Source organism: Micromys minutus (assembly GCF_963924665.1).
Source record: "Micromys minutus genome assembly, chromosome: 9".
Taxonomy (NCBI): domain Eukaryota; kingdom Metazoa; phylum Chordata; class Mammalia; order Rodentia; family Muridae; genus Micromys; species Micromys minutus.
In genome coordinates, this window is record NC_137978.1 from 33,115,434 (window position 1) to 33,130,455 (window position 15,022).

General features: G+C 35.9%; 2 protein-coding genes across 7 annotated transcripts in view; one reads left to right on the top strand and one right to left on the bottom strand.

The window, feature by feature from the left end:
* The window catches only part of MAST2 (microtubule associated serine/threonine kinase 2), a 142,803-nt gene that overhangs the window by 61,332 nt on the left and 66,449 nt on the right, over positions 1–15,022 (bottom strand). For 4 of the 6 annotated variants that reach the window (XM_080921514.1, XM_080921512.1, XM_080921513.1 and 1 more), the window contains exon 4: positions 14,497–14,528. In XM_080921514.1, coding sequence (XP_080777640.1) covers positions 14,497–14,528 — 32 coding nt within the window. Of the gene's footprint in view, positions 1–85; positions 281–2,828; positions 3,102–14,496; positions 14,529–15,022 lie in introns of those variants that run through there. The other 2 variants (XM_080921516.1, XM_080921515.1) reach the window with 2 other exon arrangements.
* On the top strand, positions 9,600–9,872 carry LOC308424546 (non-histone chromosomal protein HMG-17-like; the record flags this gene model as incomplete). The annotated part of the gene is made up of 1 exon (XM_080921553.1): positions 9,600–9,872. One exon carries the CDS (start codon positions 9,600–9,602, stop codon positions 9,870–9,872), a length of 273 nt encoding a protein of 90 aa, XP_080777679.1.

Below are 15,022 nucleotides of genomic sequence, written 5' to 3' on the forward strand. Positions count from 1 at the left end.
TACTAAGGAGCAAGGTGCAGACTATTATCTATGAGACTAGAAGCAATTGCCAATAACCAAATCAATTTATTGCAGGCTTCCTTACCTCCACTGAAGTGTGCGGCTGGAACAAGGACTGCAGGGACTGCTGTGGGCTTGAGGGTTCAAGAAAAAGACAAGAGGAGAAGTAGACAGCACACAATCAGCACTAAATGGGACTTTAGCCAGGGAGAGGGCTGGAGCCGATGAGGGTGAGAACGTATGCTGATTTAGGTCAGCTCCTCGGCAAAGAGTAGAGATTCTGACAAGGTATCATAGTAAAAAGACAGGGTCAGTGTTAATTTCTCCACCAAAAAGAAGCATATTCAAAGTGAATTAGTTGAACTAAGAATAAGAAAAGTAAGTGGTCAAAAATCATTCTCAAATGTTCTATATTAGTACTAACGTGGGCAAACAGCATAGAGAATGTATATATTTCAGCTTTGTCTATTTAAAGTATTTAGAACTGTGTTTAGATAAACCATTGTATTCTAAAATTTACTCATCAACAAGGGACAGGTGGTATTTTGTATTTAATGACAAAAACTTCCTAAAGAAGTATATATGTGGATAAAAGGTAAACTGCCCTCAAAAGGTTGCAAAATGTAGCATCTACAATGACTTAAGTTACACAGTTCCCTTTTTTCCTAAAAGTAATCTAGCTATTTTGTATCTCAGGTGCTTTGAAAGGCTATTATAATAATATGGCTGAAACAAGTGATACTGATTTCTAATTTGCTGTCAATGCCATAAATGAAAAAGATGATAAAAATAGCTTAAAATATTTATAAAACTTAATTTGCTATATAATTAGCATGGCTTTATATATACATATATATACACACACACACACACACAATTATCTAAATATTTTAACTCTAAAAAGTATTATATAAGCACCTAACATATTTCAAAATGTCACTTTCCTGTACTATTATTATTGTTTAGATACAATGACAGTCTATCTAAATATATTATGTAATTGGGGTGTGTGCGTGTGTGTGTGTGTGTGTGTACTATAGGAAATCTTTACCTTCCTTATCATTATCTCTCCAGCTGAATTCAATATATCTCTTGGGTGGATAAACTAAACAGTTTGGAGATACAGTAGGGTAACAAAGTAGAAGACAAATAGTGACTCAAAATGGCACATGTCTATAATCTCATTACTTCTGAGGCTGGTACAGAAAAATCTTGAGTTTAAAGCCACCTTGGCCTACATAGCAAAATTCTATCTCAAAAGAGAAAAAAGTAAATTATAGGTATGCTTACATTTTCACAAATGCAACATATTTTCCTTGCATATATAAGTTAGAAATCATTAGAAATCTACAATAAGTAATTTTTGTTATCCTGTGAAATAATGCTTCATTTTTAAGTTTCTTCTTGAGACAGCTGCTCAAGCCATCTAACTTACTATGTTCTTGCTCCAGCCTCCCACGAAGCTAGGATTATGAGCGCCCATCACCATGCTTGGCGGTCTCAAATCTTATCACAAAATGTGAGGTTTAGTCATTTTAATGACTTTGTTATAAAGACTATAAAAGTCTGGGGGAAAAAAAACCAACTAACTAATCTCATTTTCATGTTGCTCCTAGTTACTACTCTGCGCATTAATCATAATGATGAGCTGTGGTCTAAAAGGGGCTGTATGATAAGAAAAGAAAAAGGAAGGTGGGAGGGCATGCATGCCTAATTTAATCCCAACACATGAACTCTCTAAATTAGAGGCCAGCCTGGTCTACAGAGGGAGTTCTAGGATAGTCAAGGCTACACAGAAAAAAACTGTCTGGAAAAAAATTATTAAAATACTTATTAGCTCCTCCGTCAGAGTTATTTTTCAAATTTGTCTCTAAAAGAAATATAAGACTCACAATATAGTATACCAAAGTTCAAAGACCATACTTATTGATCACTTATATTCTTGTAGGTCTACCAACTCCATTTAAAAATTCATGCTCAGCTAAGTAACAACTACTTTCAATACTACTTCAGTTGATTATGTTTCCTTTTGTGACCTTTTTACTTTAGTCTCAATCTGGTCTTTTTTTTTTTTTTCTTTTTTTAAGTTTCCCGATATGCCAATTATATTTCAAATGAAAAATATTTTGTAAGGACTAGTAAATAATTTAGTCAATGAGCATGCTAAAGGCCTCAATCTACAGAAAGCCACCATGAGCATGGATACTCAAGAAGAAAGCATGCTCCCTCAGATATGAATTTTAATGTACAGCTCAAGACACACTGAGGAAACATGGACACTAGGATTCTCTCAGTTCATGATTTACTTAACACTTCTTTGCTAAATAAATCTGTGTAGATCTTGGGAAACTATCCTGACAATAGAACCCTCTTCCCCATTTCCCAGCTTTGAAATCTTCACCTAACAGTTTGTTTTAGCTAAAGGAGAAACAATGTAAGGCAAAGGACCCCACTTGGATCTGCAAGGGAGGTCTGAGGATAGGAGCTGACAGGCCAAGGGTAGGAATGTTATCCCTCCACAACCTGAGTCAAAGGAGGAATGCTTTTTATTTTTCCTTTCCTCGTATTCTTGGGGCTTTTTTATTTGTATCTCTGACAATAACTTTAAAAACTTGCTTCCAAGGCAAGGGGGAAACTATGTTTGTTGTTAATCAAACTTCTACAAGCACCAAAGAACCCCTAAAATTACTTCTCAGTTTCAAGAATTGCAAACACCACAGGTCCCTACCAGTCTTTGACCTTGAATCGATAAAATTAACTGAGTCCTCTTCCTAACAAACATTTCCAAAGCAGAGTCTTCATCCAGTCAGAGACCCCAGCCTCCTTACTGAATCCGTAGGCTCGGTGCTCCCAGTCTCTCTCTCCTCCGTTTCATCATTCTCCTGACTACTCAAGATCTGTCCTCTCACAACGGAATCTCAGCAGACGCTTCTCGCACATAAGGGGCATTTCAGCCAGTGAAAACTTAGAAAGGTTCCCAAAACTCATGGGTTAACATTAAGATATTTTTCTTAAAAACAAAAACAAAAAGTGACCAGCACAGCAGTCAGAATCCCCTCACAAAAGTTCAGAGCCCAAGAGAGAAAAAAGTTCCAGATGCTAACTGAATCAGCTGTCCTCTGATCTGCCTGACATCATTCACACTCAGCCTACAGCAAATCAGAAACGCAGAGAGCACCTTGTTCCCTCTAGTCACAAGCACCCTCCCCCACAAATCAGCTGTACCCTCCCAACCCTTAGACTTGGCAGCAGCAAAGGCTCTGGCAGAAAGTATACATACCAACTTGAAAACTCACACTGTGTCAGAAATACTATTAACCCAGGAGCTGTGGGCCAGGATATAAACAGCTGTTCAGCAGGCAGGGGATTGGATGAAAGCTTCTTACAGATCCCAAATTGGTAAATTAATGAGCTAAGAATAAATAGGTATTTCAGCAACATTATTCATTCTCAAACCCAGGCCTGGTAGAAGACAACAGGACATTAATTTTATTTAAGACTCCAAACATAGCCATTATTCAAGTTCTAAAACTGAACAATTTAAATAACCTATATTTCTTAAATTTTTACAACAATTTTATTTAATTTCTTTAACCTCTTATCATCCCAATAACCTGTGGTGGGAAAGGCTAAGAATATCAAGGCATAGTAATATCTGAACCTGGGAGGTAGAGGCAAAAATGATTAGATTCAAGGTCATCTTTGCCTACCCAGCAAATTGAGACCACCCTGAAATGCATGAAACCTCTCAACATAATATAAATAATGACTATTACAAAAACCGTTTACATGTAAAACATACAAGACTTTAATGTAAGCTAATTAAGTATGCTTTAGTTCCCATCTGTAAAATGGAGATTAGTAATGTACCCAAAATAGATGAATAATATGCAAAACAGAAAAATGTACAGCACAGAAAAAGAACTACGGAAATGGTGGCCACTATTATCTATCTTCCTATTTTACAGAGGACATGCATCTAAGTAACAGGAAATCATCTGAGAAAAACAACCTGATATGTAGAAAGCTAAGCAACCCAAGAAGCTGCCCAGGAGCTAAAGAAGCTGCCCAGGAGCTAAAGTCTCATCCCTTGCTGTGTAGCACTAGCTAACTGTTACAGGCTCTTCATTCATGAATATGGCAAAGTGTGTCCAACAGTTTTCCAGGTGAACATCAAAAAATGTATGTATATTCCAATCATGTCAAATCAAGTGAAAAGGACAGGATCATCAACATTTTTAAAAGGAAGAAACAGAATATAGTAAGTCAGAGTATTACACAAAATAAGGTTAAAATAAACACTGTTTTATGAAATTAGTTTGTTACAATTATTACTGAAATACATAAAATATGCATAAACCTGTGATGAGATACTATTTGTTTCTAAAAATCTAAAACATTTGTAAGATACTTAAACTTCCCCACCATAGATTAGCTCAATTCCTTGGCCTTCAGTTTCCCGTTTTGACCTTTCACAGTTACCTTTCTTTCCAAGACTTAAAGGTAACTCTCAGAAACCCCAGCAAGTACTAGGTCCTACTTAGGAAGTCCTATTATATCAGGATCAAAAGCCACAGCTTCAGACTATCCCACTCCTAGATTCAGCTTAAAATTGTGACAGAGCTTTAAGGTTCCAATATTTTCCAGTTCTTTAATATTGAAACCAAGATTAATAAAGTACAGTAATGAAAAAAAATTAAGCACTTAGGTTAAAAAATACCTATAGTCATAGTATCCCTATGAAGTACATGCTATTAGTATTCCCATATTTCAAACAACAAAAACCATGTAAAACCAAACAAAACAAGACAGTAAGCCACATTGGTAAACTGAAAATGAACCTCTCCTCAAGTCTTATTCTTATTTACCCTACATATGAATTTTATTAGTTCAAAGTATCACTCTCTTCAGCCAAAATACTGAACCAAAGCAATTTGTCTCTAGAATCAATGTTACAAATTACAGAGCTATACTTTTCAGTAAAAGTGTCTGACAATAATGGCAAACTGATTTTTATATAGATTGCTTTGCAATACCAACCACAGGAAAATTGATACAGCACAGGGATTTCTTCAATAATATTGAAGATGGAAAATATTTGAATTTTTAAAATATTGTTATATTTAATATCCTTTATCTAACATAAAAAAAGATACTACTTTTACCTCCAGAATTTAATACATCTCCAGACAGAGTACCTTCTTTAAGTCTGCTAGCACTGGACTCTATTTATATTTAATAGACTGCCAAGGCTGGGAAGGCCTAACACTTTACTGAATTAACAATGGGGCTTAGTGCATTGTAGGATGGCAAATGAAATACCCAACGTTTCCTATTCAGTCACAGAAACATTTGTGGACTATGTTATTATTACTCAGAGTAAGGGAGAAGAGTTTGTAGAATACAACACTCAAGTTCCTTAAAGAAATAAAGCTGCCTCTTTAACAAGACCTGGTCATCTACACTAGCAAAATGGAATGCTAAAATTCTACCCAAGAACTTACTGTTGAGAACCCAGGAAGATGACTACATCTTTCTTCTCTCCTTGAAGGCTATGGAGGAAAAACTGACAGCATGCCATTAATGTACTATAAAACTGGAAACTTCAGGAAGAGAAAAAACTTCGTCTGAGAATAATGACAATTTGAGTAGAAAAACTAAAACTGGCCAGGTGTGTCATCACACACCTGTAAGCCAAAAACTCAGAAGGTGAAGGCAAAATGATCAGAAATTTAAGCCATCCTCTATTACAGACAGACTCAAATAAATGGATATGAATAAAGAAAGAATAAAAATCAATGCCTATGTTTTTCTACTGCACAAAAAAAAATGACTACTAACTTGGCCACTCAAAGCAGCACTTATTTATCAGCTTATGGTTTTGTGTCAGAAGTTTCAAGGCAGCCTAGCTAGGTTTTCTACATGTAGTATTTCAACCTATAATCAGCATGCTATCTTAGCTATTTTTTTCCTCAAATATTCTTGATTAAGAAAAAAAATCCAATTATAAATTCAGATCACTGAATAAATTCAGATCACTGAATGAATTCATTTCCATGTGATTTAAAAAAGACAATCCTAGCTATCTGCTAGCTATCAACTATATATATTACCCTAGAAGAAGCCACTCTTAAGCTCCTTTTTACCTGGTGTATGTATTAGTTACTGTTTCTCATTGTTATAACCAAGTACAAGATGAGCAAATTAAGGAAAGGATCCCAACTAGAAGAGAAGTCAAGAAAGCACAAGTGAGAAGAAGGTGTCATATTGCATCCACAGTCAGAGAAAAAGGAGTGCTAATGCTCCGCCTACTTCCTCCTTTATAACTCAGCCCTTGGAATGGAGCCCTCCACATTTACAGTGGGTGTTCCTAGGTTAATCGATTCCAGAAACTTCTTCACAGGAATGCCTAGAAGCTTCTTATTTCCTAGGAAATTTTACATTCTGTCAGAATTACAGTCTATGTTAACTGTCATACCTAGAATTTTTTCAACATGGATATTTACTTCATTAAACCAGCACAGGCAGCCTATGGTGATGTCTATAGCCATACCCCCCAAAAAATATATAAATATATATATTAGTTATGAGTTGCATCCAATATCCTGAAAGTGCTTAACAATATCTTACTAGGAAACAACAGTACAGAATCTTCAATACTGACCTCAGTTGTTTAAAATAGTCACTTCGTAATAATATTGCTTCAAAATTTGTTATCAATTAACTTTTGGACAAACATAGTTTTGTAAAAATACTGATGTCTAATATTTAGATCAGCGCTCCAAACACTTTTTTAAAGATTTTTTTTTATCTCATGCATGTGTGTCTGTGTACCTCATGCATACAGCCAGTGCTCATGGAGACCAAGCTTGGAACTGGAGTTTCAAATGGTTGCTATTCATCATGAAGGGCAGAAGTTTTCAAGTTGTGGGTTTTGACCTCTTTGATACCCTGCTTATCAGATATTTATATTACAATTCTTAGCAGTAGCAAAATTACAGTTATAAAGTAGCAACAAAAATAATTTTATGGTTAGGGGGTCACTGCAACATGACAAAGTATATTAAAGGGTCACAGCACGAGGAAGGTTGAGAACCACTGAGACATCTCTCTAGACTCCACCCTGACTCTTTTTACATGAATCTTCCTACTTCTTCTTAGTACACATATTGTATCATGTCATATGTTAGGTTTGCTTCCTTTATAATAATTATAGTCATGTTTTATACAGATACATCATTCACCATCTTCTGAAAGAACTATTCTGTACATACTTTGCTCAAATCTGAATTAGCTTTATGTTTCTTTGTGTAGTCCTGTCTGTCCTGGAACTTTATAGGTCAGAATGACCTTGAACTCAGAGGTCCATCCTTCTCTGTTTTCCTTAGTGCTAAATTTAATGCATGTGCCACTACCCAGTTGCTTTATCTTTATATGATATTAAACAGCTTAATTTACCTGATAATTGTATCCTCTTAATGGCTTTTAATCAGAACTTTCAATTTTGAAAATATCAGTAAAATAACCACAATTATTTCACATTTCTGTTATCTATGAAGAACCTTTCACAGTAATGCTTGTTTGAAAGCTATGCAATCAATTAGTACCAGAGTGTGTTTTCAGCAAAGAAAGCTTATCTCAGAGCAACAAGGCAAAGAAAGAAGTCAGCAAGTATTTACAACTATGAACAGGTCAAAGAATAGACTCTTGGGCACAGGCTTCCAGTGGTATCGCTAGGACAACTGGACAACTTCCAGATCATTCCAATGGACTGAGTCAGAATTTCCAAAACTCTTTTGGTAGAGAAGACTGCTAACATCTGAACTACTAAAACGAAAATTAATATAGAGGACTGAATACTGAGAAGAAATGACTATAGTTACTTGATAGAAATAGTCTTCTAATGTTTAGTTTCTAATATGTAAAAGAAGCCCATTGTCTTCCTCATTTGGCTATTTATAACCCTTAAATGGGTAAGACTCAACTCTTGTGTAATGAAATCACACTAATAAATCACTTCTCATTCTCTTTGGCCCACCTCCAACCAGGATTGAGAAAGGCTTACTATTAAGTCTTCTCACTTCTCAAAGCAATATAGTTATCCGAATAGGTGTAATAAAAGTCTCTTTTTTTAACACTAGAATATAACTATAAAAAACATTTATGCAATCAAGGACTTGCCTCAAATATAACATTTGAGAATCATATTCATTCATTCTGCTTTAACAAGACACTTTTAAGGAACTACAGTCAATTTTGTATGGCCAGTTCAAATAAAATTCTCCCAGTAAAACTGACCTAGTACTTGGCATATAGGATCAGATCTTACAGAAACTAAGAAAGCTCTTTTCCTGGAATGGCCAGGACTTATAAGATATGTGAGACCCTAAATGAAAACAAATTCATCAATCTGATGGACAATTTCTTAGACGCAGTTTCCTGGCCTCAAATTACAAAGCGCAGAAGCTTTCAGATTTTCATGAGTTTTTTTAAGTAAAAATTTAATTTATTTTATGTATACGTGTGTCTGTCTGTCTGTGCAGAAGAATCTAGACAGACAGCTCCCACATAAATGTGGGACACAACAAGTGCCAACATAGCAAAGAGGCAAAGACACAAATATATTTCTTCTGACAAAACCTGAGGACAATAATAAAATCCTTTCAGAACTTTCCTTCTGAGGCTATAAGGATACAAAGCAATAAGCAAATTGTAAATCACTCATTTTATTAATATCAGTTTCTCTACCCTTGTTAAAAATTCTTGAGTACTAATTCAACTTAATCAGAGTACCTGTCTTAGAGTTCTTACTTTTCTGGCTTTTCTACTGAAAATGCTAAGCAGCACTTTTGCCTCTGACAATACAGTACCTAAAAGGCTATTTCCAGTTCTATATTAAAAAGGTTCTATGAAGCTTCAACTGTCTGAAGAGATGACTGGGAACAGAGATTAGTTAGCCATTTACTTCTATTAAAGGCAATTAAAGTGAAGAAATTACAGTTCCTATTTAAAGCAACAGAGAACTTGTTAATTGCCAAAGACTAGATTATGTCTGCTATGGCCTAAATATGGTTTATTCCCTACAATACCAATTATGAAATGTGATTTCCAAGGTGTGGTGTAGCAAGGGAAAGGGCAGACTTCAGGGGTTCACTGGCAAACAGTCTTGTCTAATTGGTGAAATCCTAGTTCTTCAGAAATCCAACAGTCTATATGACACCCAAAGCTGGCCTCCAAATGCACCCTGCTACTTGCACACATAGCTGCCCATACAAATCTGCACACAAACAAAAATACTCACCCATACATGTGCACGTTTGACAAACACATGACATTGCTTATAATGTAGAAATGAAGAATTTCTAGCTTAGTCAACCTTGTAAGCCCTTCAAAACAATGTATCCAATTCAAAGTTCTGACCTGATCATTTCTATTTGTTTCCAGCATAGAACATAATTATCAGTGGAAATTTGCTGAATCATCTGTTTAAAGGTCACTATATGGAGCAGTGTGAAGAAGCAGCGAGGACGACCCCCGACAAACCAAGCCCTCGCGCTGCTGTATACTCGTGTTCAGCACCGACATGCCCTGCCGCCGCCATGCCCAAAAGAAAGGCTGAAGGGGATGCTAAAGGAGACAAAGCCAAGGTGAAGGACGAGCCACAGAGAAGATCTGCAAGGTTGTCTGCTAAACCTGCTCCTCCAAAGCCTGAGCCCAAGCCTAAAAAGGCCCCAGCAAAGAAGGGAGAGAAGGTACCCAAGGGGAAGAAGGGGAAAGCCGATGGCAGGAAGGATGCGAATAATCCTGCAGAAAATGGAGATGCCAAAACAGACCAGGCACAGAAAGCTGAAGGTGCTGGAGATGCCAAGTGACTGTACATTTTTGATAACTGTGTACTTCTGGTGACTGTACAGTTTGAAATACTATTTTTTATCAAGTTTTATAAAAATGCAGAATTTTGTTTTACTTTTATTTTTAACCATATTGTTAGCACACAGAACACTTCATTGTGTGTGTGGGGGGGGGAGGATCATGTGTCACTAACATTTTAAAATATCACCCAAGCTGCATTGAGGACAGAAAACCTCTTTCCTTGATAATTCTGAGAGGCTCCTGATCCTGCATAGGTGACTACCAAGGCACAAATGCCTTGTGGTCTGAGAAAACTCTAAATTCATTTTTATAACCTTTCCCCTGTGTACCATGAATGTAGACATAATTCCCTTAAAACCAGAGACCTATTGAAACCTGACCCCCAACATTGGTTTTCTAGTCTATTGGACAATGTGGACTTTGCAGTGACTTCATCAAGTGTTCTCAGAAGAGCAATGGTTCCTTTTATAAAAGATTGTGGATCTTCAGATTGATAATTCTGCCATGTTCATTTCCTGAAAGTCAGGGTTGGCTCATGAAAAGCTGTTAAACAACATCCTTAATGTGAAATGTCAGCCCTCACTCTAAGCTACCTTCCCCTTTTCGAGGCATTGAATGAAGATTTCATTGGGTTTTACAGCTGTTTTCTGATTTTGGTAGTCTATACAAGAAGGGAATTTGGAAGTTCTTGTATATTGTTGAGTGTCTGCTCATGTCCTGCCTGAATACCATGATTGTTTATGAAAAGTATCTTTAATAAAGCTGGTTACAGTTAAGCTTGGAATAAATAAATAAATAAATAAATAAATAAATAAATAAATAAATAAATAAATAAATAAAGTCACTATATAATAAAAAATGGCCAGGCATGGTGAAACACACCTTTAATACTGGTACTTGGGAGACAGAGGCAAGTGGATCTCTGAGTTCAAAGCCAGCCTGGTCTACAAAGCAAAATCCAGGACAGTCAGGGCTACACAGAGAAATTCTGCCTCAAACAAAACAAAACAAAGGGGGGGGGGAGGGATACTGTGTCTTATAATTATTAATATAACATTTTAAGGCTTGGAGTAAGCTTAACTGTCTTAACTAATGTTTAAAAAATATTTTTGTTTTAAAGATAGATTTTCTCCCCATAAACAAAATTAACTTCAAAACCACAATCCTCTTGCTGTAGCTTCCTGAATGCTAGAACAGGGGCATTACCATGATCCGCTGGAACTAACTTTGGTTGGTTCTATGATTACTTCAGAACCTGTATGACCAAAATATTCTTCCAGCACCAAATTAAAAACACATCTCTCTGGCTCAGTGGTTAAAAGCACAAACTGCTCTTCCAAAGGCCCTGAGTTCAATTTCCAGTAACCACATGGTGGTTCACAACCATTTTCAATGTGATCTGATGCCCTCTTCGGGTGTGTCTACATAAAGTAAATAAATAAAGACTTTTTAAAATTTTTCTCTATTTCTTCCTTCCCTAAATCTTGATTCACTGGAAGCATATATTAGTAGTTGCTACCTGCCTTGGATTTTAATTTCATTTCATCTCTTTAAAATTTTTTTCTTTTTGTGTATGTGTGTGCATAAATGCCTTACTGTGCCTGTGGAGGTCATTAGACGGCTTTTAGGGAGTGTAATTCTTCCACTATGTAGGTCCTAGGGATCGTGTTCAGGTAACAAAGCTTGGAGATAAGTGCCTTTACCCATTACGCCATCTTGCAAGCTCAGTTTTGTTTAATTGTAAAAGGAAAATCACAGAGAATTTCCAAATAGAAGAAAATAAGAGAGTGGGATGGGGTGGAAGACATAGTAGAAAATGACCAATTACTAATGTATGCTAAATACAATGCTGAAAAAGCCAATTCATTACATCCACTCACTTAGAACACCACTCCAACGGAGTCCTTGCCTTGACCAGCTTTGAGATGATTTTGGACACTTACGGCACTAGAAATGAAACATACTGTAAAACTGAATTAAAAGAATCAGGGGAGCAAGAGATGATCAGTGGTTAAAAGCACTGGCTGCTCTTTCAGAGGACCTAGTTTTAGTTTTCAGGGGGGATCTGACACCTTCTTCTGCCCTCAATGGGCTCTTCATAATATGGTACATGTACAAACATGCAGGGAAAACACACACATAAAATAGTCTTTTAAAAGTATAATGCATCTTAGAACAAACCAAAATTACTGAAAAAAATTACTTACTATTAAGTGATCCTTCTAATAGGTTTAATAGAAAGGAAAAGCAAGTGTCATGATCTTTATTTCAAAGATTAGAGAACTAAGCCTGAATTTAAAATAAAATGATCTAAGTTAGAAAGACTATTCTGTGATACAGTCAAGACTGAATCGCAGTTGTGACTCATAGCTAGTCCTTTATATGAAACTCTAATGAGGTTTGTGAAAAAAGTTAAAAAATTTTCAGGGAAGAATTTAATCACTGGAGTCTTAACATAAAGCAAAATGCTCAAATAATAGTGACAGAACTACCTGTTTCATATATTAAAATACACATGAACTATCTTGGGGACTGGGAGACTAGACAGTGGAGTAATTAGGGACAGGCAAGCATGTTCCTGTCACCCACAAACAGTAAAAAAAAAAAAAGCCCTTGAAACAGCCCAAGAAGGTAGACTAGGAAGAGAAGGTTTTCAGGTAGAAACAGAAGGAAGAGCAGAGGGAATTTGAGAAGCTAAAATCCAAAGCCAATGGAGAAAGATCGCCAGGCCACAAGTAGAATTAAGAAATCTTGCAAAAAAAGTTGTTCCTGGTGATAGTGACCCTCTTTCATTCCTATGTAAACACCTGGACCTTCTGCTATGACACCTCTTACCACTTACAGGTAGGATGAAGTACTGTTATAAAATGTGTTGAAGATTTTAATAAACATTCGTTTTTAAAAAAAAATCAAAAGGTGGCTATTATCTATAGTTCTCATTCAGCAACTCCTACCACAGTTGTTAATTCAAAGCAAGTCCAATATAGAATCCTGTCAGACCCTACTGATTCATCTTTGTTGTATTCTGTATCTTCTTGAATTAAACCAATTTGTTTGAAAGGCAGGGGAAGGGGGTGAGAAAAGTATATGATATACTTCATGTTTATAGACATTTCAGGGCTAGCAAATGGTACAACAGGTAAAGGCATTTACAATCAACCATGACAACCTGAGTTTAAGTCTCAAAACCTATGATGGAGAAAATGGGCTCCTGTTAGTTGTCCAATCTGCACATGTTATGTCATAAGCATATCCATCCATGTATACACTAAATAAATCTCTTTAGTAACTTAATAACAAACAATAACAATGTATCTAATTCATATACAATAGCTCAAGTTTTCATTAAAAAAAGTTTCAAAAACATTGTTTTATCACTGTCCTGTTTCTTCTACAGTTCCCAAAGTTGTTTTTTATATGTCACAACACATATGTAGACTAAGAGGACAACCTCCAATGTTGAACAGAGCCTCTTCATTGTTCACTACTACACATGTTCAGCTAGCCAGTCCCTATTTTTCTAGGGATTCTCTTGCCTATATCTCCCATCTCCCCTTAAGAAAACTGGGTTACATATACATGGTGCCAAGCTCAGCTTTAGGTAGATTAGGGGCTTCGACCCAGGTCCCCATGTTTGTATAGCAAGCACACTGTCCACAGAGATATATATCTTCAGCCTAATGTTTTCCGAATTTTGACCCTTAGTCAAGCAAGGTAGATGATGGTATGTGTGTAAGTTTGGTAAAGGAGTATCAAATAACAATTGATGGGCCTTAGCATGGAAATTTTAATTCAGTAAATTCACATTCTATCTTTCTTTCCCCTGTACTGACCGAGATGGAACCTTATACATGAGCCTCATCCAAGCTACGCATACATTGTGAGTTACTTCTACAATACCACATTATGCTTTTAAACATACATTCCAGAGTCTAATTAGTCAAATCAGCAATGAATCCCCAAGAATTCTTAGGACAAAGGTAGCCAAAGAAGAAATTTCTTAAGATTTCTTAACTTCTTAAAATTAAAGTCCAAAGACAAAAAGTGTTTTCTAATCTCCACTAACCCTCAATACAGAATAAAGTAAAGAGAACAGAAACTTGCTTCAGTCTACTCTCTAAATGTGGCTGCCACTACCCCAACTTGTTAGAAGAATCATTCTCTTCATCATAGTCATGTTGTGGGATATAGACAAAGAACTTCAGATGTAATACCCCAACATTCTTAGCTTAATAAATCTACTGTTAGGCAAAATTTGAGTCAGAGGAGGGGACTTGGAGCAGCAATGAGGCTACTGAAAAAGCCTCTGAGAAACACAAACAGAAAGCAGGATTTTAAAAAACAAATATGGATGTTATATTAATGCATATGTCTGTGTATAACATGTGTGCCTGTTGCCCATGGAGGTCAGAAGAGGGCATCAAATCCTTTGAAACTATAAGCGAACATGTGGGTGCTGGAAACTAATCACAGGTCCTCTGCTTCAAACCACTGAACAAATGATCTTTCCATCACCAAGAAGACTCTTGAATGAGATTTCTATAATGAGTTTAACAGTAAGTTCTTAAGACAGTTCCCAATCAGCAGATCATCAGACAAAATTATAACGGTAAGGATACTTACAAGCTGCCTCTCCTTGGAAGGCTCAATTCCTTCTGAAAAACAAAACACATAAATAAGTTAAACAAATAAGAACCCATTAGAATTCTGTGAGCTTAAATGGCCTAAGAAATTTATAGGATCATCTTAATAATAGCAGATATTCATTGTTTTAATAAAATTCTCTTCTTACTTCTCACATGAACTTTATATGCATCTATTTCAAGTTATGCATATATGTTACAATCTTAAGGATCTTTTTTACAAGTTATAATTAACAAGAGTTACATTCCACTATACCATCAATAACAGTTGCCTCCCAAGATACATTTTTAAAAATATTCAAATAAAACAAGCAAGCAAACCACTTAAAATGAAAATCTAGACTAGTCTAAGGAACTGTGTGTCCTTGTGTTATATATAATACTTCCGTCATAGTCCAGAGAGTACAGCTGATGGTTTTCTCTATTTGCTTTATTAATAGATATTTAACTATCTATTTATCGGTTTTTAATGTACCTTGCAGGAGATTATATTTATCAAAGTTACT